Genomic DNA, 23,915 nt, shown 5'->3' with positions numbered 1-23,915 from the left:
TAGCGTGGCACAATGCGCGTACGTCACCCACAAAACAGAATACGACAAAGGAAGTGGATGTGTTGTTTTGTTTAGCGAGCGGGAAAATGGAAGACGTGAAGGAAAACAGTGACAACGAAAGAGAAGAAACGTGCAGGAGGAAACGAAAGAAAATGTCCAGGGTTTCGGAGCATTTCAAGTTGAAAATCCAGGAAAACATTGTGATGTGTGTTCACTGCAAGACCGAGTTGGCGTTCCACAACAGCACGTCTTCAATGCTGCATCATCTCAAGAGAAGACATCCAATCTACTCAGAGAGCGGACCACACGAGACAAGGTAAAATCAATATGATTAACGTTAACGCATGTTACTAACGTTAACGTATGTTACTAACGTTAACGTAACGTAATGTCCCGTGGAAGGCTATTGCTGTTAATTATGGCTAATGTCAACTGTATAGCTAGTTAATTACAATGGTAATGATGCCCCTAAGGCTAACGCTACTTTCAGACAGGGTTTGTTTAATCCGAAAAAAGACAGTGCTGTGGAATGAAGTAGGTGAATTAAAAACATGATCACAATAACTGAACAGGTGTCATATGTAGCTCATTATCACCAGCAGGTCATTTCTGGCAGATCATACAGTGTTGTGGAACACACAGTGTGGAACAACAAACTTATAGTGTGTGTGCCACTCTTTTGATTGATGGATAAAATATAAGTAGCACTGAAGCCCATGTGCTTCAATACAGCAGGTGTATTAATCTTACTTTGAAGGCAATGAACTGGGTCAGATGGTATGAGTTTAGGGTTTATAAATGCACAGCCATAAACTACTGTAGTGTGATTATGACATGTAATCTTAGTAATATCAATTAACTAATTATTTTTCTAATCTTTTTTCAGTAAATCACAGTCTTGTATGGACAAATTTGTGCACAAAGCCCCATTATGTATCCCTCAGCAAGCAGCTGTGCTCCCTAACAGAATTTTAAACATGATCGTCACAGACATGCACCCACTGAGCATGGTGGAGGATGGCGGATTTAAAGCAATGATTTCCACTTTCCATCCCAATTACGAGCTTCCATCAAGAACCTTCTTCACAAAACAGATGGAGAAAAAGTATGAAGGCATCAAAGTCAAGATGAAGCAAGCCCTCCAAGAGACTGACAGCATTGCACTCACAACTGATATATGGACAAGTATTGCAACAGAGGCTTATATGGGGGTGACATGCCACTATCTTGAGAAGAATTGGAACATGGTGTCCCACTGCTTGACAACAATGCCCCTTGAGAAGAGACACACGGCTGCAAATATTGCAGAGTGGATAGAGGAGGTAACTAGACGAGCCCTCAGTAGAGGGCAGAACCACGCCCTCTACTGGCGAAAACCCTGTCCTCCCTATACAAATGATGCAATATGTATCAATTTTGATCAACGTACGTATCTCCCTTCCTACTTGATCTGCTGACCTGTAACTCCACAACTGAGCAGGGGACCTTAGACTGATCTTCAGTGCCAAGTTTGATTATCCTGACTTCAGCACTTGCAGAGATATCGGAACAGACATAGCCACATACATACATACATACTTACCCAGCCGGATACCGCACCGAATGCAGTAACCCCGCTGACGTTCGTCAGGCGTGGTTAATTACCAAATTCAACATTCCAGCAGAGAAAATCAAGGCTGTTGTCCACGACAATGGTGCAAATGTTGTAGCAGCAGCAAACATTTTACAAGAAAAGCACGGATGGGCATCAGTGCGATGTGCAGGGCACACCCTCAACTTGGTTGTGCACAGCTCTCTGAAGAGTCATCAGGCTATTTCCATTTGTGTGGCTGCTGCAAGAAGCCTTGTCGAACACTTTAAAAAGAGTGAACTGGCATGCACCAAGTTGAAGGACAAGCAGAAACAAATGGGTGTCAATGGGTGACATGTTGGTGCAAGATGTCTGCACACGCTGGAAGAGCACCTATGCCATGTTGTCCAGGTTGCAAGAACAGAGATGGCCGGTGACTGCTACACTGTCCGACCCAGCAGTGACCCAAAGAGGGAACCACTACCTGGATCTCAAACCTGAACAGTGGAACCTGATTGAGGAGCTGAACCAGGTCCTTGAGCCCTTTGAATCAGCCACAGTGTTTCTGAGTGGACAACAGTATGTCACACTTTCTGCACTTCCACATCTTGTGCACAAACTTAAGAAGAACATACAGAGTCCAGATCTTGAGACTGCAGCTGTGAGGTCATTCCAGGCTCATGCAGCAGAACAGGTCACAGAAAGATGGCAAGGACTAACTGAGTTTGCACCTGAATCTCCAAACATCACCCTGCTTGTTGCTGCTCTGGATCCCAGGTTTCGAAAACTGAGGTTCTTGCCTGCTGATGATGTATTCAAGGTCCAAAATGCAGTACGAGCCATGGCACTTGCTGCCAAACAGCAAGTAAGGCAGCCCACTGCAAATGAAAATGCAGCATCTAGCACAGCACAGGACTCCCCACTAGTAGCACATGCCAAGAGGGCCACATCATTCCTTGACTCAGACTCCACCACCAGTGGTGAAGAACAAGATAAGGAGCAGCAGTCAAACGAAGCTGTACAACAGGAGGTAATTTTGGCTCTCTTTAACAATTTCTACAATAAGACATTACACGATAGAAAGCATTGTACTACAGAAACAGAAAATGACTAATACAACTGTATTGCAAAATCTAAATAAACATAAACAAAACACATTTTAAATTATTTTGTTGTCACAATTTTTCCACAGGTCTTGATGTATTTTGGAGAACGTCCTGTGTCCAAGAAGGAGAATCCACTGCCATGGTGGAAAAAGAATGCAGCACGTTTTCCAACACTGGCAGAACTGGCAAAGTCCCTGCTGTGTATTCCGGCCACATCCACGCCATCAGAGCGTCTGTTTTCAGCAGCAGGTAACATTGCTTAAAAGAGGAGGGCAAGCCTCAGCCCTGAGCATGTTGACATGCTCACCTTCCTTCACTACAATCACATGCTCCTTTAAAGACTTGCGCACACACTTGTCATGAGAGAGACAGCTAAGGAGTACAGGGTGACCCAAAAAAAAGTCTACACTCAGTTAATTGCTTGTTTAAAAGCCATTTAAGCATCTCTAACTTGGTTTTCATGTTCCAATGATTCCTTAAAGTCTCTCAGTGCAGCTGGTAATCTCTCTTCTCTCAAATTCAGGTGCTTCTGTTGAAAATGAAGAAAACTGTAGCTGTACCTGAATTGCTGCGTGCCAGTCTGACACCTACTGAGATTGCAGCACAGCTGAGAATATCCAGATGTGCAGTCTACAAAATTAAAAAAAGAAGCTGAAAGATACTGGAACAGCCTCACGAAAGCCTGGGTCTGATCGTCCCCGGTCTGTGCGGACCAAAAACTTGATTGACAAGGTCAAACGGCGCATCAAGACAAATCCTGTGAGGTCCATGAGAAAGATGGCACGTGACCTTGATGTGAGCTGCTCCTCAATGCAACAGCTCATCAAGAATGATCTGAACATGAAGTCCAGCAGGACAGAGCACCAGCACACACCTCCAAAAGGACTCAGGAATGGTTGGATGCCAACTTGCATGCACTCTAGTCCAAGGATATGTGGCCACCCCAGAGTCCAGATCTCAATCCCCTGGATTATAGCATATGGGCAACTGTGGAGGACAGTGCCTGTAAGAAGCCGCACCCTTCTGTGCCAGCCTTGGAGAGGTCCATTCTTAGATCTTGGGAGAAGATGACGGCATCCTACATAAAGAAGACCTGTCAACCATTCCGCAGGCGCCTGCAGGTTGTTGTGACACTTAAGGGGGGACACATTGAAAAGTAGAATCTACCGTACATGCTCTTTACAATGATGTATAATTTGTGAATAAATTCTAATTCTAAGCTGAATAAACATGGTATTAAAGTTGTATTCTGCCATTGTAAACTTTTTTTTGGGTCACCCTGTAGTAAGAAAACTGTCATAACTTATGTTATGCCTGAACTGTAGTTCTGAAAGTGAAGTTGCACAGATAAAGGTAGTGTTTAGTTATTATTTATTTTTATTTGATGTATGGCTTAAGTTTTTGATACTTTAAATAAAATACAAAGTTAAAAGTAATTTTATTTATTTTTATTTATGTTTAGTGTTATTTTTATTTGTATACATCTGTGATGTGAAATAAAAATGTCTGTTTTCTAAAAAAGGAAACCAATTTGTTGTTCATTATTAAGTGAAATGTCTTATTTTCTCTTACATATTTATAATTGCTCTTTAATTAAGCAAAAGTGTGTTTTATCCGATTACTTGATTAATCGCCGGAATATTCGATAGAATACTCAATTACTAAAATATTCGATAGCTGCAGCCCTAATACACACACACACACACACACACACACATATATATATATATATATACAACCCCTGATCAGGAAGTAATTTAAAAATTACTTCCTGTAGATGCCATCCTCCTGTACGAATGCATTCTTGAAATCTACCTGGGGCTATCTCAAGAGTAAAGTGTACACGACTCGACCAAGAACTCTGGATGAGTTAAAACAGAGAATTCTGGATGAAATTCACAGTATCCCAGCTGAGATGTTGCAGCGGTCAATGAGGAATCTCAACAGCAGATTTCAAGAATGCATTCGTACAGGAGGACGCCATCTACAGGAAGTAATTTTTAAAAAAGAAAATTCCATCATTGTTTCTTAAATGGCATGTTTTAAGGTTTCAATTACTATGAATAAAATATTTTTCTTCCATCACTCTTGGTTTTATTGGATTGTTAAAAAGTTCCCGTTTTTTTTGTGTCACCCTGTATTAGCCTGGAGAGACCAACTCACAGCTTCTACTGTGTTCTTATCTAGCAATGCTCTTCTATTTAATGCTTAGTAAGAAATTTAATGAGAAATGAAAGTTAAAACTGCACTACAAGTGAATCATCGCCAGTTACCTACTGCATTTAATAATCTTTTTGCTCACTGCTTTTATTTGCATAATTTTCAGCTGCTGCAGACAGATGTTTCAGTGGAAGGACTTCTATAAACCAACTGCACCCTACCTTGTCAGTAACAAACCTCAGATTAAATTAGCAACTCAGAACATTTTGCATTGTAAATGCAGGATATTTCCCTAATGTGAGGGTGGTGACCAAAACTGAGCTGAACAGGTGAAAACACACAGAGCTCCAAAGCAATGATAATGAACCTCCATGTCTGCTTAATTTGTAAAAAAAAAAAAAAAAAAAATTATTTAAAAAAATATTATATCAATGAAATATTTACATCTTCTTGTACTCACAGAACTTAGTTTTGAGAACTGCATAATTATGTCTTCTCAGCTCAGAGCAATGCTCTTTGTTGTTGCAGCATCGTTTTGTGATTTAAACCGATAAGCAGGCTGGGTTTTCACGGAAAAAAAGCCTTTTTGGTGCAGCGTATCTCCCTTTATCAGCTCCCAGCTGTGCAGCTTTGTCATAGCTGCTCCACTGAGGTTCAAGAATTAGCCTCCCAAGGTGTCTGGTCTCTTTCGCCTTATCCCTCTCTTGGCAGCAGATCAGTAGATTTGCAGGGATGTATGACCACCATGCTTCTCCTAAATTGCTGTGTGAGAGGTTTATCTGAGAAGGATTTCTGACAGCCAAGCCCTTAAAACCTGCCCCTTCTTCTTCAACTGAAAGCTGCTACCACCTGATTGTGTTGGACTGGATTTCCACCCTGCTTCCATTTGCCTCACAATCATGTCTCCAACTCATCTTCTTACCTTCATCTCCCCTCTATTTCCATCCTCTTTGTCCCATCCAACCTCTCCATTATTCTTATTCCCCTTCCCTCCCTTTACTCCCTTTTTAATATTCCATCTTGTCCTTCATCAGTCCTCCCCTCTCTGGCTTCACTCCCCACGCCCCCATGTTCCCACCGCCCTGTGCCCTCAGCCTGTAAGTAAGCCTGTGGCATCTTGTCTTTGCCTGCCTAATGTCTGATTATATTTCCCTGCAGTGCAAATCCAGGAGGCAGGCAGCAAGATGCAAAAAAAAAAAATCTCATACAGGTGACTGTTGCTGTCAGCTCACTCAGCAGTAGCTCGATGAGTCCAAAAGTACACTCTGCCATTTCCAGTCACACTCCACACACTGATAGGACAGAGATTTTAATACTGAAGGTCATAAAAGCCTTCTACTGTGCTTGCACATGTGTGCATACTGGAAATTGTGATTTTTTTTTTTAATCTTGTAGAAGAATCTCTTAAAAAGGTATGAAAACAGTGCATTGCAATGAATTATGTGGCGGCAGGTAAGTGCACACTTGAGTAGTTCAAGTCACTGCCTTTTTGCTATTTGCCCTGCATGCAATTAAATTACTGTAGAAAAATAATGGACCCATTATTGTTGCTTCTGCTGATTTTATCCTAGAGTCCAAAATTGAAATCTACATTAACATAGATTGGATCAACTTGTCTGTTTAACAGTCAACAGTGAACATTATTCTCATTCAACAAGTGGTAGAAGAACAAGAAGACAGAGCAGAGCATAGAAACTACAGAGAAAGCCGAGAATGCAACTTCCATCTTAAAGTAACTCATTTTAAATACTGTGTTAGTTTTGGTAGAATTCAGCAGCTGAGTCAGTTCATTTGTTAACAATTGCGACCATGAAGCATCTATGATTCCCTATTGTTCTGCTTGTGCCTCTGCCTTTTCCTCTAACAGCACCTGATGCTCAAGGACACCCTGCATTATGTAGATTGGGCCAGCAAGCCCAAATAGAAGACAAAACTGTTCAGAAACCAATCTGAAGTAGTTAAAACCGGTTACTGTAGCGCAAACCTGAGATTGTTGCATTACTTGGGAGAAACCTGTCCCTGTTTTTCACATCGCATCACATTAGAGATAAGAAACAAACTGACGGGAAAACAGAATGGGAGAAAAACACCCGCCCACTTAGCAGCTCTGTACTCCAGCACAGAGTATAGAATTCAAGCACCTGCCAAACTGCAGCCCTTAAATCGAAAAATATCAAAGACTGCTTGGGAGTTTCAGGTCAGACACTCAGTGCTTTTTGACCGTTAGTCTGTGGATCTTATTCCTGCTGCCTGCGGACTCTGTTGAGACTCACCGTTACGGTTTGGTTGCTAGACAGCTTTTAGTGTTAGGTAGGGTTTGGTGTTATAGCTGATTTATTTTCTTTTTTTTCACTTCAGTTGATAATGATCATTTCTGATGATTTATAAAGATGATGACAAGTTACCAGGTGGTGTTTCTTGGTGATGAAGCTCATGTTGCAACAGTGACCATCGGGCCCTGCTGGCTGTGGTTGAAACAACAGAAGGTTCTACGAGCATAGACGAAAGCAACCAGAAGTCCAGGTGCCCACAGATTGGTTTACTAAGGAAGTCCTACACAGAAGTCAACGGGGAGGGTGATGCAGGGCAAAGGGGCTCCATTGTCAACATAAAATAGCTGTTTACGAAGGAAGGGTGCTCGTTTAGGGTTTGTTCATGCAAGAACACATTTTCTTAATGAGCTTTCATGGCAGTTTGCATATGATGCATTTTTATAGTCGTTATTGAAGTGTCCATTGCCAGTACAAATGGCTACTGTTTAGTCGCTGACACCTACTACTACTATTGTGTTGTATATTGGCTTAAAAAAAACTTGAAGTAGTCAATATGTTGATTATGAATGCCATAATGCCGTAAATATTATACCATTATCACTGAAATTCTTCATGCCAAATTCAGTATCCAAGCACTAGTTTTTGTGTCATCTCTGATGTTAATAAGCTGGATGTTAGTAGATATGAGAGCAAAACTCATGGTACTATTATAATTAGAATGTTGGCTTCTTTTTCATTGTTCTCACGTGTGTGTGTGTGTGTGTTCTCAACACCGGAGACCCACGGTCGTCTAATCTTGAAATCATTTTGATGACTGCTCTTTTTGGGGTCCTCAGATTGATTTTAGCAGCATGTGAGTGGTTGTTTGTTGCCTCCGTTCTCAGCACCCTCATTAAAAGAAAATAGATGATGTCACGTGATGATGTCACATTCGGATAAAAGCCGTACAAACACCGAAGTTGCATTACTGGCGGGTAGACATTATTGCCTTATAAAACAGTTACATATAGACAGCCACCATGATGCGATCTTTATCTGAAAAATCTGTTTTTACTAGCTAACAAATAGTAGTTTTAAATTGCCTTTTCTTTTTTTCTTCTAGTCCCTTTTTGTGAATATTTATGGTATAGTCAGTGCATGCTGTTTGATATTTTCCTGGAAGCAAGTAGGCAGCTTTGCAGATTCCAATAAATGTACATCATTGGATATGTACCGGTGAAGAAAGGGAGAAAGACTTGAGAGAGACACCAAAATAAGTAGGCCTTTGATTTAAACCAGGGTTCAAATTGCACAAGGGTTTTCTAATCACCAATTAGCCTTTCAACTTGATTAGCTAACACAATATAGCATTAGAATACAGGAGTGATGGTTGCTGGAAATGTTCCTCTGTACCTCTATGTAGATATTCCATTAAAAATCAGCTGTTTACAGCTAGAACAGTCATTCACCACATGGACAATATGTAGACTGTATTTCTGATTGATTTAATACTATCCTCACTGAAAAAAAGGTTTTCTTTCACAAACAAGGACATTTCTACATGACCCCACATTTTTGAAAGATAGTGTATATGTGTAAAATGTATATCATTGCATCAGTGCACCATCCACAGGTGGGTGCATTTTTGCATATGGATGACTGATTTTTGTAGTAAACTATAATATGGAGGAGGAATTGGGACAGTACACTGGGTGCCAGGGTGCCTTAAAAAAACAAATTTAAAAAATGAGCCACTGTCCCTTAAAATCTCTGTCCATGAGCCTGTTCTGCAGCACTTTCTTGTCTGTATACTGTGGATCCACAACTTAATATGATTTGTGCTCAATTGTAAATCATTCATGTTCTCAGTCCCCCTCGTGTCCGTCCTGCATTCAGACTATTGTCAGGAGTTGCAGACGTGAGTAGGGCTTAGAAGGACATGGAATAGCCTTGTGATTTGGCTGCTGTGCGGCCGACCAGATGGGCTCCTTCCTTTCTCAGTCACTTTCCATAAAGCAGACAATCAGTCAGGTTCTTCGGACACGGCTGACACTCATGTGGCTTTTCCACAGATTAGTCTGAGTGTCGTCGGCTGCTCTAACGCTGCAACCTTCTGGAAAGATCGAGGTCTTGCGGCTTTGATCTCAGTCACAGAAACATCCTCTGTCTCTTGAGCATCATTGTTCCATTTTAGCGGTTTGACTTTCATACAGTCTACCTGAACCCCTGGTGTCCATTTGGTGTCACTGTTTTCTGTTATTCAACAAAGGCCTAATGTGCTCTTTGTGAACTGATTAACTTGTAGTACTCAGATTTGCAAAACCAATTTGAACAGCACTGTGTGATTCCAGTATGGCTAGCAGTCCCACAAAGAAAAATAGTTTTCTTCTAAACACACTGGCCTAAAGGTTTGCTGTCTGCTGTCCTTTCTCTCTTATCTCCTCTCTGTTAATTGGTCATTAGGAGGGAAAATGTGGTTTTAATCGTCTGCTGTTCCAGACAGTCTGAAGTTCATTAGAGCTAATGTCTAAACTTCAGAGAGGCACAAAGTGGCTGATGTTGCCCGTCTAGACACAAACATCAACACTCGGCCAGTTATTGTTACATCCCATAAGAGCCTTTAGTAAGTGCTGTTTGTTTTCTTATGCATAAACATATGTGTGACTGAGCCTAACATGACAACATGATAAATTTGTGCAGCATAATTGGGCTGCCTCCGTGTTACTGCATATTTATGCTGTTGTACACACAGCAACGTTTGCCCTCAGAAGATGAAATGTAATGTTGAACAAACTACAGTGGGACATTGCAAACAGTAAACCATGAATAATAACTACTTCGAGCACTCAAAGAGGAACTTGGGCTTTGAACAAAACTGAAAGAACATAGCCATGCAGAAAGCCTCATCAGATTGTAATGCTTATTGAAAAATTGATTCTTATCAGGATGTAATTGGCCAGATAATGGTAACAGAATTTTAACAAATCAAAGAAAAAGGCATACACAAGTAATGGCTTTGCTAGCTGTAGAAAAGGTTCTGACCATATGTTTTGATGCTCTTATGAGTAAGTTTTCCAAAATATAGGTATGCTTGTGCTCTGGACAATCTAAGATCAACCTGCCACTATGTCAGTCCACCCGTATGGTTTGATTAAAAAATAATGGCTCTATAACTACTGAATGGACTGCTGCAGCACTCATGGTCCACAGAGGATGAAGTTTGGTGAGGGGGCCTCATGTGTCTACGGTTTAGTGAAATATCTTGATTGAGTGAATCACCATTTAAAATGGAACAGACATATACTAATGTTCAAATTTTTGGGGGCACTTAGAAATGTCATTTGTGAAAGAACAGCTTTTTTAAGTGAGGATAATGTTAAATTGATCAGAAATACAGTGTAGATATTGTTCATGTGGTAAATGACTATTCCTCCTGGAAATGGCAGATTTTTAATAGACTATCTGCATAGGGGTACAGAGGAACATTTCCAGCAACCATCACTCCTGTCTTCTAATGCTACATTGTGTTAGCCAATGGTGTTGAAAGGCTAATTGGTGATTAGAAAACCCTTGTGCAGTTATGTTAGTACATGAGTAAAAGTATGAATTTTAATGGAAAACATAGAATTGTGTGGGCTTCCCCAAACTTTTGAACAGTAGTGTGCATGTTGCTCAGGGGTTAAATTGAACTGAGTTTGCTTGACTTGGTAACTTGCTTTTAAAGAGCAATATGCAATCAGATTCACATTAATACAAACCCAAATTATTTTTCAAATATCAAACAGAAATAAGAAAATGAAAGAATAAAACTTGCTAAATCAAAAACGTGTCATTTCAACAGCAGAAAAATCTACAAAGTAAGTATTTGTGAATTCATGCAAAATATTGGTGTTTAACTTCATTGACTGTGGTCAGGCTGGCAGCTCTTTCACTTCCGCTTTTTTCACTTCTTTCATTTTCATTTCAAGGGGTGTTCCTGGCTAATGAGTTTGCAGTTTGCTGCTGTCAGACCTTTACATCTGCTTGCTTCTCTCTTGCTCTCTGTGCTCATGTTTAATACAGCTGAATTCCCAATAAAGCTGTTCACACTTATGTATTTTTGTGTTTCTGCTGTCAGATAAGAGAACAAGTGTAAAATAGTGGCTGAATTTACGACAACATACAACAAACACTTTATAGACATTAACGAGCTGCTGCTTTGCACCTCTGTAGTACAGATTTTATCTCTAAGATATCATCTGACAAAACTATCACATGCATGTGTTAAAGACGAGGGCTGTGATGAGAATTCTGCTATTTGTATATGTAGAATCATTTCTCAGAGAGAAATTTAAATGCACCAGCATGGATTTATTTTTTTCTTAATGTAACATTGAGCACAGCCATCATCTTGGTCCTGAACAACCAACTGAATTAGCTGCTTTTCTGAGTAGATTCAGACAAAAGTGTACCTGTAGCAGGAAAACAAGACCTTACGCTTACATGATATTACTTGTGACTCTCAAAGAAAATAGTTAACACTTCGAAGTCATTCAATTTGTCATAAGTTTTTTTTAAACAGAAGTCGCTGAAAAGGAGCCTGGAAAGTGCTTCAATTTTGCAACAGAGTAGGTAGCTTGGTAACAATGGCTGCACTGAACAATGTCCAGAGCCTTGATCTGTAACTCAAGATGTCAGTTCTCAATGGAGATGGAACCCTGACAAACACCTGCCCACGCTACCACGCTAGAGGTTTGGGTCAGAAATCTAAACAATGAGTCAACGGAGCTGGGATAAGCTGGCTGCTTGTCTGTAGAGCTGACAGTGAAATAAAAGTCTGATTAGTTAGAAAGAACTGCAGGAAACTGAATGAAAATACATTGTAGAAGTTTACAAGTTGTAAGTTTTGCTTTTGATTTTCTTTCTCTAAAATTCGTATTTTTGTTTGAAATTGAAGAAGCCTCATTTATTTGTATCGGCACAAATCTGACCCTCTAGGGCAGTGGCAGCCATAAGGACACTATTTACAGTAGGTTGTGATGTGGTCAAACTCTAAAACACAGTCACTAGACTACAAGACTGCAGATGTAGAAAGAAAAGTACAGTGTCAGATGGCAAACATCCCGCTTGTGGATCTATAACTGCACAAGCCATCAAATAATTATAAAAGGAGCCTATAATAGGTGAGCTCAAATAAAAGAAATGTTAAAATCATAAACTTATAGAGGAAACATGTACAGATATAACTGTCCAGAGACACATTCTTGATTTCAAATCACATAAAACTGCTTTAACAGATCAAACATAGTACAAAACAAATACAAATAATGATCACACATTACTGAGTTGGATAATAGACCCAAAAATGTTAAGATCAGCATAACTTGCAATTAATACAACAAAGCAGACCTGGTTAAAAGAATATACTTAAGAAAATACTGCTAGGAATTAAAAATGTATCAAATAAAAAAACAAACTCAAAAATGTACTAAAACCTTCTTTCAGCTATATGTGTAAAATGCATGAGACTGGATTAGCAATTCTTTTTTGCCAACAAAGTTAGTAAGGGTGAGTTTTGTTTTTTTTACCTTGCTGACATGTTCGACTACAGTCTTCCTCAGACCGTCATCTTACGTGTGATGAGCAGTCTGATATTAGAAAACAACAAATTGAACATAATCAATCTGTATGGTAACTAAAGAACTGCAAATCGCTCTGTATGGCTCACATTTAACTTTGTTTCTCTATACGCTCTTTAGCTTTAAAAGTGACCCCACACTTTCATTTATTACCTCACAAAAATGTATTTTTTTTATTATCAGTTAAGGCATTTTGGCTGAAGCCTGTCAGCATAAAAAAACATTGTCAACATACAATCTGTCATTAAACACAAAAGACAGCTGAGGTTGATGGAAGTGGTCCCTTGACTAATACCATGTAAACAGAAATTCTGCTGTTCATTTATTTGTTATTTTTTGTGTACATGCATTGATGCCAGGGTTAACCTGGCTGGAGGGTAATAACAGCGCATCAGCATAGCAGAAAATACAGACTGCTTGCTTCTGGACTGTTACACCCATACATTATGGTGTTAATATGGTTCTACTATCCCTATGCCTAACTGTTATGCCTTATTTTGGATGAATGTCTTCCTTATAAACATAAAATTCCATTTTATGAATTATGCTATGTGGTGTTTTTTATAGAATTGTTGAATTTGCTTCTAGCTGCACCAGATCTAATTGGACCGTATGTGCTTTAATATCTGTCAGGTGCTGTAAGGGTCAACATGAACGGAACAACAGCCTGGTTTTAAAACTGACAAGCTTTTAATTTTTCTTCTTTTCTTCATGCTTCCTTTCTGGCTTCTCCTCCTTCCAGTGGTCGTGCTGTATTTGCAGGCTGTGGGAACCAAAGAATGGAGGGAGGTAAGTTAAGCAACCTTTTGTTCCTGACAGCAATATCCAATATTTGTGTCTGCCTGCCTGCCAGATGGGTATTTTTTTTTTCCTTTCTGTCTTTTTTTGTACCAAGGAATGCTATATATTTTTCTCGGTGCTAGTGACTTTCAATCAGGGCAGAAGAAGGGGGTTATTAAGATGAAGTCCAGAGGCAACTCACAGCAAACCGTCGAGAACATTGTTGTAGAAAATTGAAAGTGTCAACCTCTTCACTTGCCCACAGAGTGTAACCAGTGTGTGAATTGAACTCAGGCAGGGGAAGAAAGTTCCACATCCTTGACCCAAACTGATGAATTAATAGCAGAGGTTAAAGAATAAATTAATAAAAAGGATCCCATAATTTTGTGATGTTAGATGAAATGAATTCACATCATGACTCAAGGCAGGGAGGAAAAAGAGGGCGGATTCTTTTCTGGCCTCATCAAAAATGCACCATCTGCTCCCCTTGACTTCTTGCTGCCTCATCCTGGCAGTTTTTAAAGCGGGGTCATGTGACATTTCATTCATTTCCACTTCTTTGAATTTCTTTCCTTTTCCACTTTTTCTTCCAGTCTGCCTCTCTGGCTGCCATTTTCATGTCTCATCTTTTGGCCCTATTTTCCCCCCGCTAATTTGCCTATGTCATGCTGTTTTAGTCACTTTATTTGCCGGTTTGCAAATTCAAAGTCAACACTGATGTGACTGGGAGGGCTTTGCTGCTGCTGATCCCCTCACTTCAAGACACCTCACACCTTTTTATTCCATGTGGCAGGGCTTAATCAAAAACACGGCATGAATTGTGCTGCAATCAGCAGAGTAAACACCTCGCTGCCAGCCGTACACATATTGACACCTTGAAAAGATAATTGTGCCTGGATGGAAACCTGACAAATCCTGTGTTTGCCTTTGACATCATGTTTTGCATGATGGGAATACTCAACATACTATGTAATTTGCAAGGGTAATTTATTTAGAAATACTTATTTACATTCTGCATTAACATAAAAATCATGGCTGCATCATACGACTGTCACTTGATGTCCCCTGTCTCTACTGTTTTTATTTTAGCTATGCATGTAAGGTTTTTGTTATTTTCACTCCTTTTCTGACTGTGTACTGTTCCAGCTGCATCAGACTGTGCACTAAATTGTTTTATGATCAAAAGTGGTTCCATTTTTCCCAGAGGACAGCTATGATCCTCCACTCACCAGCCGCAACAAATCATCAGTGGTAACTGAAGACTACAGACAACTCTGTCTCACTTCCGTGTGATTGCATGTTAAAGACCCAGCCACATCAGCATTTAAAACTGGACTCTTTTGGTTGATATAAATTGGATTTCTTGAAATCTGTGTTATTATTACATTTACAAGAGAGCCCAACATTTAGGAAGTTGTTGTAGCCGTACTGCACCAACAACTTTTATAGAATCTCCTCTGTTGAAGTATGAAATACTGCATACAATAGAATGACTTACTGTTTGCAGCCAAGCTTGTTACCTGCGTATGTTTTACTTTTTTTTAACAGGATATAGCAGTTAGTAGTCAGTGATTGTTCCTGAGATGTGCTGAGCACAGTGCGCAAACATAGCAACAGGATTTCTGGAGAATTTAGAACTTCCAACTGGGGTGAGGCCTCGCTGATGGAAAGCAAGTCCAAATCAAATCATCCTTTTAATACATCATAAAGGTGCGGATGATGGAGAAAACCCTCGTACAGTTTCCCCTCCTCACAAGCATTTGTAGTATTAGTTATTTTCATGCATGAAACCAGCAAGTTTTTAGAGCAGACAGACTGCGCAATCATAAATTTTGTATTCCACGGATAGAGGGCTCTGGATGTACGTTTACAGACTTGAGTAGAAGACAAAATTTACATCACATGTACGTTTTCATAGAAAGCATGAATTGTCCCCAATGTGCATGTTACATAGGCCGAAAAATAGCAAAAGTGTGCAAAGCCTCCTTGTACCTAATGGAGGATGCATGTAAAATATTTTGTTATTGTAACTGAATGCTTTTTGCATGTCCCAGCTAGCTAGTACCGTAAGCTCACTGGCGCAGTAGTTAATAGTTTTGAGATGTAGCACTGTTTGCTACACTACTGTGTCACATTTGACAGCTTATGCTGTTGCAATTCAGTTGGTGGGTCATGGAAACGTAATTGTCAGTCACATTATTGCTGTCAATACTTGGTTGCACACAGTTTTCTGCCTACTTAAGACTAGTTTTAATCATTTTAATAGAAATATTTCAATGGTATGTTTTTTTATGAGTTACCTTGCCATTGGTTTGGAATGAGTACTGGTTCCTTCCCTGCACCAAACAGCATTTTGCAGCCACTTAATCAAAATTTAATCACCACCATGGGGCTGTTTGCTCATGTCACCAGGCTACTGTTCATCAAATCTGATCAAACCGCACATACCCAGTCCTAATGAAGCACATTAGCTCAACAGCTAGTTGAGCTCTTAACAAGCACAACCTGAAATCAGATAATGGCTTATTTAATCACGTGTATTTCATGCTATAGAGAACATACTATGACTTCAAAGTATATTTAAATTCAAAGGCCATGTTTTGATGTGCTTTAAGGACATATTCAGAGTAGGAATAGCTAAATATTACCTCTATCACTCATCAGCCTCTTGAATTATTCGAAGCTTGTATACAGCCTAATCCAGGTTCTGTCAGGATGTTCAATCTGCATAAACACCACCAAGGTTATGCTGTAGAACACACAGTGCCAAGTTCACGGTCAGTTCACTTCCCTCTGCAGCTCTTGGAAAAATATAGCTGACACATCCATGCTAGGTTTTGAAGTTTGCACAAACAAAAGGCAAACAGATGCATGATTTCCAGTTATTACACCACACACAGTAATGGTTGCAGTGGCTGCTGCTGAGCTCTTGCTGTAATGGCCATTAAATAAGCTATGAGACATATGCATTCACAAGCCTAAGGCCTGCAGATTTCCTTGGCAACAAATCTGTGCTAAACTTCAACAATAAACGAGTTCAAAAATGTGTTCTACTAATGCAGCTTTTGTATTGCAGTCTTCTTTATTAGCTCCGTTTCACTTACCCAGTCACAATGAATGCAAATCTCACACACAGCACACAACAACTATGCACACACCTGCCTACATAGGAAGCAAATATAAGGACAAATCCATCTTTTGTGCACCCACGCTGTTATGATTTAAGTTTCTTGGCCTTGAGCCAGTCCTCCTGTAACCTAATGAGTTCTGACAATGGATATATATCCCCTGTCAGTGCTTTACTGAAGAACACAAAGTCAAAGGGCTGGACTACTGAAAGAAATACATTGTATCTGTAATGGATCCATTTTATCGTCCTGTACACACAGCCCATTTTGAAACTAGGGACTGTGTTTCCAGCTTGTCTGGGTTCCCTATGACCAAAAACATCTCCACCACTTGCAAAGCCATTACTTAATCTTCACCCATAATCTCCCAGCACATTTTAACCAATCATGTCTGAATGATATTATAAACCAAAGACCCCCAGCCCCGAAAATAGAAACACCACGAGGAAATATCATGGGATTTTCCCTTTGGGTCGATATGGCAGGTAGGTTCTGACGTCCAATACACTCCCCTGCAAGGCCTCGGTAATGGATAGGCTGGGAACGCAGTAGATAGGGCGGATTATGTGCACTGGGCACTAAAGACATGAGTTGAGGTATTGAAGCTGTGGTGAGGCAGTGCCAAGATCAATAGCTCATTACACGGTGCTGTCGGGCCAGGCCACGGAGGCGAGGCCGGCAGTCCACTGGGGGGATTACTGGTGTGATTGTCAGTGTGATGGAGAGACGGTCTGGCCCAGGAGAGACTTTGGGACTGGGGCTCTGTGGGGTCGCAACAGTGACTCCTGGCTCTAATTTAGCAGTCTGATTTCTCTGGGGACACAAGATTTAGCACAATGGAGCTAAGTGTGATACAGTGTGGTCACAGTTTTGCATAGGAGATTTTGTATTTATAGGTTCTTATTCTGTGTGAAATGCTGCAATGGTAATATGGGTTGCTGCTGCATCTCATGAATTTTTTTCACTTGTTTCTCTCGTGTGTTTTAGCTTAATGTGGGCATATTTGCATGTATTGACTCGATTTAATACTGCTGTGACAACTAATTATCACTGTCTTTTTTGTAGTTTGGCAGGACAGAGGTAATCGATAACACTCGGAATCCAGATTTCGTCAGGAAGTTTGTCCTGGATTTCTTCTTTGAAGAGAAACAGAATCTAAGGTTTGATGTGTAAGTAGCTGGACTTCACTTTTTCTGAAGAAATCTGAACCTATTTAGTCCTAAATTGGGACACAACCCCCACCCTCCTATGTAAATACTCAAACTTGGATACAGTAACCAACCACAGGAAAGCAATGCCTTATATTATAGTAACTTATCTCTCAGTAGGTTCTTAGTTTAGTGAAAACTTTATTTTATCCCACTGGGACAGATTAACAGGCCAGTCACTGATAAAATTAGATGGTGAGAGGCCCAATGATGCGAGGAGATTTTTTAAAAAGGTCACTTACCGAGGCTGCTTTAGATCCCCTCTGATTAAATTAGCGTTCGTTTCACATGTTCAGTTCACCTACTTGTTAACCTGAATCAATAGCAGTGAAAGATCACTGACATGCCTCTGTAGTTTTAATCAAGGTACAGAAATGTGCTTTTATTGCTCAGTGGGGTTTGAAAGGCAGTAGCTTGTATGCATTTGTCTCTCTATGGAAGGTGGTGGGCAATAAAATGGAACAATTTCTTTGTGATTATGCTGTTATGCTGGCATCTGTCCATCAACGCTGTTTTCAGTTTTTTAAAAGTCTTTCTATTGTATTGCTTATTCTTCATTTATATGAGAATGAGTTTACTTAAATGCTTTCTTGCAGAAAAGAGACCTGGGAGGTGAATAGCTTAGCATAGCATACCTTAGCTTACGGGCAGGCAGCAGTGACACATCTCCAGTTTACAACAGAGCTGAGTACACTTCTGTGCAATATCACTTAAATGTCAGTAATTCCATAACTTATAGGTTGAACAGTAGGATGACAGTTGGGCATTTGCACTAATTAAAAATTGAAATTACTATTAAAAATACAGGTCTCACTGTAGGAACTCAGTGCAAACCAGTACACCTTTCATTACTGAGATTGAACTCTTATTTTTTTCAATACTTTCTATTTCTGCTCTTCCTCAGCACTGAGGAGAGATGCACTTAAGAGATGTTCTATTGGATTCAAGTCGGGCGACATACTCGATCAGGTCATAGTTTTCTTGTTATTCCTCATTTACAAGACTTTTGCGCTGGATCTTATATGAGCCAAACAAATTCATCAAAGAAAGTACTGCCTCAATTCATGAGGCTTGTTTTCATGTTCATTATCAAAGTTTCATCTTGTACTTTTGTAACAAACAGCCACGGAACCTTAGATGTTGCCTACATTATGAACTGTCCTTCAAACTGTCTGAGTTTCCACAATCTTTTTTCCTGATAACTCCTTTGCCTAGTCTGAAGCACTTGACTTTCATCAGAGCTACAAGTGCTGCATTGTCCGTGGCATCATTTTGGTGCAACTCTGTGACTCTGACTACTATGACTCATTCTTCACCTCCTGATTACTGCTACAACTGAGCTCTTACTCATTTTTGGTTGGTCAGTGATCTTTCTGTATCCTTATCTTATCTATCTACCTAAGATTCACAAAGATAGACATCTTTGTGAAGCTCCACAATCCGATTTTTCAATCTCTCGCAGTTCTATTCCATGTGAAGCCATGATGCAGACATGCAGATAGACACAGGTCATAGGTCCAAAACTTATAAGGTTCTGGTGTTCACATTTCATTTTGTGAGCATGTTAATGCAGTTAGGCTTAAATCACAGGTGGGGTCGGTTTGTTTTAGTCATCACAGGTTTTCTAATGTGTGTGTCAGTGATTACAGGTGTACTCACTTTTGTTGTTCAGTTTCTACTTTAGGGCCATATTTTCAACATAGACTTTCTAAAGTACTGTATTTAAAATTTAGAAATAATGCATCTATTGAGAGGTGATGCAATTTAGAACCATTTGCTGCTTAGTTGATATTGCACAGTGATGTCCTCACATCTTTGGTGAGTGGTGTTCTCGCCAAAGTTTATAATTATGCCTACAAGCATGTCTACAGTTATTAATTACTCTTATATCTAGGTGGTTGATCTTCATACAAACCAAAATGTAAAAAAAGACAAATTGAGGTTTTAAGGGAAGTTACTTGCTCGAAGCACTTCTCTTTGCAAAACAAATAAGAAACAGCGTTGTTAATCACCCCACAGCAATATCATGCCAATTGCAGTAGTTCCATTAAATTTAAATCCAAAACTTGTCATCACAACACAGTAACTCAACACTGATGATTAATCGTAAAATAAATTAAACTGGAATTGGGGTATTACAAACAAACATCATCATTGTTCTTATGACGAATGACACTGGAGTCATATACAACGATCAGGCATAACATTACGATCAGTGACAGGTGAAGTGAATAACACTGATTATCTCTTCATCATGGCACCTGTTAGTTGGTTGGATATATGTCTCAAAGTTGATGTGTTAGAAACAGGAAGAATGGGCATCCATAAGGATTTGAGCGAATTTGACAAGGGCCAAATTGTGATGGCTAGACGACTGGATCAGGGCATCTCCAAAACTGCAGCTCTTGTGAGGTGATCCCAGTCTGCAGTGGTCGGCATCTATCAAAAGCGATCCAAGGAAAGAACAGTGGTGAACTGGCGACAGGGTCACAGGCGGCCAACGCTTACTGTTGTACGTGGGCAGTTAAGGCTGGCGGGTGTGGCTTGATCCAACAGACGAGCTACTGTTGCTCAAATTGTTGAAGTTAATGCTGCTTCTGATGGAATGTATCAGAATACACACAGCATCACAGTTTGTTGTGTATGGGGCTGCATAGCTGCAGATCAGTCATGCCCATGCTGACCCCTGCACACTGCCGGAAGCACCAACAATGGGCATGTGATCAACAGAATTGGACCATGGAGCAATGGAAGAAGGTAGCCTGGTCTGATGAATCATGTTTTCTTTTAATCACGTGGATGACCGGGTGCTGTGCGTCGTTCACCTGGGGAACATATGGCACCAGGATGCACAATGGGAAGAAGGCAAGCTGGCACTGTGATGCTTTGAGCAATGTTCTGCTGGGAAACCTTGGGTCCTGCCATTCGTGCGGTTATTACTTTGACATGTACCACATACCTAAGCATTGTTGCAGACTCTTTCATGGAAATGATTTGAGGAGCACAACAATGAGTTTGAGATGTTGACTTGACCTCTGAAGTCCCCAGATCTCAGTCCAATCAAGCATCCGTGGGATGTGCTGGGCAAATAAGTCCGATCCATGGAAGCCAACCTTTGCAATTTCCAGGACTTGAAGGATCTACTGCTAATATCTTGGAGCCAGATGCTACAGCCCACCTTCAGGGGTCGAGAGGAGTCCATGCCTCAACGCGTTAGGGCTTTTATGGCAGCAAAAGGGGGACCAACATAATTTTAGACAGGCAGTCATGTTGCTGTGCCTGATCACTATATGTCATTGCTCTACATCTCAGCAAATGAAACCTCACCAGTTCCAATCTTGTCACTTATTGTTGCTCGCAGGTACAATGTGGACTCCAGAAGCTGTAACATATCCAAACACGTAAGTACAGTATGCACACCTTAAATGACAATTGTGACTAACAGCTGATAGCTTCCGTCAGACTTTAAACGCATCACGTTATTCAGAATTACTCACTCAGTTGAATATAAATTTAATTGAATGAGTGCAGCAGCTGTTGATGAGTCAGGATAAATGTAATCCATGTTTAATATATTACGTGTCAGTTCTGTGACAATGTCTTTTATTCTTTTCTTTTCCACCAAAATAAATCACTTGGGAGCGCAGAAGGTGAGTGCAGATTGTTGGCTTCATGAGTCTTGGTATTATTATATCCTTTATTCATTTCCCTTTTTTTTATTTTCCAAAGTATTTCAGCAACCCCAGAACAGACTTTCAATTTTTTTTGTGTGTGTGATTCATTCGCTTTAATTTTATTGAATTTTTCTCCCATTCTTTCATCTCATTTCATCAAGGACAAACACCAAGAGCTCCCACTCGGAAAGCTTCCCCCGTAGTGTTGTACCTCATTTTGTCTGTCTGCATTTTATCATTCGCTCAGGTAAAAGACAACTTTCAGAACTGCACTTCAAAGTGAGAGCAGCTGTTGTTGTTTGAGGCAATATACCACAGCAGATTGTGGATGTGAGGGCATTTACTGGAGCTACACACATATTCAGTTTGCGGGACTCACACGTACACCTGCCTTCGCCCACACACCGCAAACATCCGACACTCTGGCCTTGTTGCTGTGCAGTTTTATTGTGTCGTGTCATCTCTGCTGTTGTTATGTTGCCATATGATTTTCTGTGTAGCATGTGGGCAGGTTGTAAAGTCTGGAATCTGTTGTTCAATAAAAATGCTGAAGGAAGGGGAAACATTCTTTTCTATGCTGAGGCCATTTGGCTTGTGCACAGTGTGGTCCTTTTAGGAATAATCAATTGGTCAACAAGCAGCTGAATGATGCAGCCCTGTAGGACTTCTCGGGCTTGACCTAGTTGGCTTAATGAATGCTTATGTAAATGGTGGAATTAAACTCTAAAGTTAATGTTTAATTTAAAATGGCACTTCAATAAGATGAGATTGAACTTTAATGACTTTAATATCTCTCTTACTATCCCTATTGATTTTATAGTCTTCCATCATTGCTACCGAGCCTTTTATCTTTAGTGTTAACTCTGCGCAGAAAAGTGTAAAGTAATAAGTTCAGTGTTGCAATATTTCAGTGGGCTGGTTCCCTTGTTGCTAACTGTACTTGATAAAGTTGAAGAGCTCCTGAATTAAATGGGAATCGGACACCACTGAGTGCACACAGTGTGTTGGAGATATGTACAATTAAGCAGGCCTGCATCAAGCAGGGCATTATTATGTTATCTGCAGGTACTATTTACAGTACCTTACTGCTGATTAAAACTTGTTTTCAGGCGCAGACTATCTGCCAGCCCTGTCAGCAATTAATTCTCTCTTTTCTGTTTTTCCTCCACTAAGGACTTTCTGGGCCAGACCTTTTGTACACTTGGAGAAATCATCGGCTCCACAGGAGGACGACTGGAGAGGACCCTCTCGTAAGTCCCTAACACCCTGCCTATTGTCTCAGTGTGAAATTACTATCCGTTTTTTGTTGTTGTTGTTCAGGCATTGAATCATATTCATAACAGAAATTATGCACATAAATAATTTCTTCAGCTGTGCGGAATGAAACTGTTCCCCCTCCGTCTTTTGTTCCATATTTATTGATGGCTGCTGTGGAAAACAACAGTATAAGAGCCATCTCGCGAATACAGAGTCTGAGAGACTCACCCAGTTTAAATAGCCTCGTCTATTATATTGATAGATCAGAGTACATCACTACACATCACTGCACATTCAGCCATTGTTGAAGAAGTATTGAGTTTTTATTCTGTTTGACAAAAGTACAATGTGACAGAAGTCAGTATAGCACGAGATTTTGACTGACGGATACAGAATCTGTTCGTATTTTCTTCTTGGTGATATGTGGGAAGTGGAAACCAATGTGTTTTTTCCGACAATAAAAGGTAGAATAGTGTGCCTTCTTTTTGAGCTCCAAACCCTGTTTTTTTACTGCATCTCTGCAGAGCTAGATAACACGCTTTATTCTGAGGAGTGAAAAGAATGCCGGCAGACAGACAGAGATGTGAGGTCTGAGAGGTCACGGGGCAGATTTGAACCCGTTTTATTGCAGGAGGAAAGGTGTCTTACTTTGTCTGCCTCTACACTGCCGAGTTCATCACACAGGATGCGGGGAAACAATTCTTCACCTCAGATGTCTTCTCAGTGACACTTATCAAAGTAGCATTTCAGAAGAAAAGCAAGGAGAAGAAATATTGTGATTGGCTGTATATTTTGCTTTAATTTGTACCTCTGCTAGTGTGGCAAATAATTCCAATTTAATTAATTTTGATCCTGGATTCCTAGAATTTAAACGAACAGCTGAATGACTTTCTGACAAGCTGTTATTGATTTCCTCGTCCACTACATTGCCTTGTGAAAGAGCTGACATACAAGAGACTGAAAGCTCAATTCTTTAAACACTGAGGTGAATGCAGTCACATAGGCTGAGTCAAAGTTCAATAGAACAGAGAGCAAGAGGGATGTGATGAAGTAGCTGATATTTTTTAAAGCTTTGTGAGCAAACTATTGAATGTATCTGTCTTGCCTTGACTTTTACAGCACTAGCTCTGCTTTCCTCTGAAGTGTCTCAGGTGATGATAAG

General features: G+C 40.2%; 1 protein-coding gene across 3 annotated transcripts in view; it reads left to right on the top strand.

Moving 5' to 3' along the window:
* Positions 1-23,915, top strand: part of cpne9 (copine family member IX) — a 119,098-nt gene that overhangs the window by 32,134 nt on the left and 63,049 nt on the right. For 2 of the 3 annotated variants that reach the window (XM_022193776.2, XM_022193775.2), the window contains 4 exons: positions 13,449-13,495; positions 17,680-17,783; positions 21,184-21,223; positions 22,667-22,746. In XM_022193776.2, the coding sequence (XP_022049468.1) occupies positions 13,449-13,495; positions 17,680-17,783; positions 21,184-21,223; positions 22,667-22,746 (271 nt within the window). The remainder of the gene's footprint in view (positions 1-13,448; positions 13,496-17,679; positions 17,784-21,183; positions 21,224-22,666; positions 22,747-23,915) is intronic. The other variant, XM_051949446.1, reaches the window with a different exon arrangement.

This window comes from Acanthochromis polyacanthus, chromosome 6, assembly GCF_021347895.1.
Source record: "Acanthochromis polyacanthus isolate Apoly-LR-REF ecotype Palm Island chromosome 6, KAUST_Apoly_ChrSc, whole genome shotgun sequence".
NCBI classification, from domain to species: Eukaryota; Metazoa; Chordata; class Actinopteri; family Pomacentridae; genus Acanthochromis; species Acanthochromis polyacanthus.
This window is presented reverse-complemented; position numbering and strand designations above follow the sequence as displayed.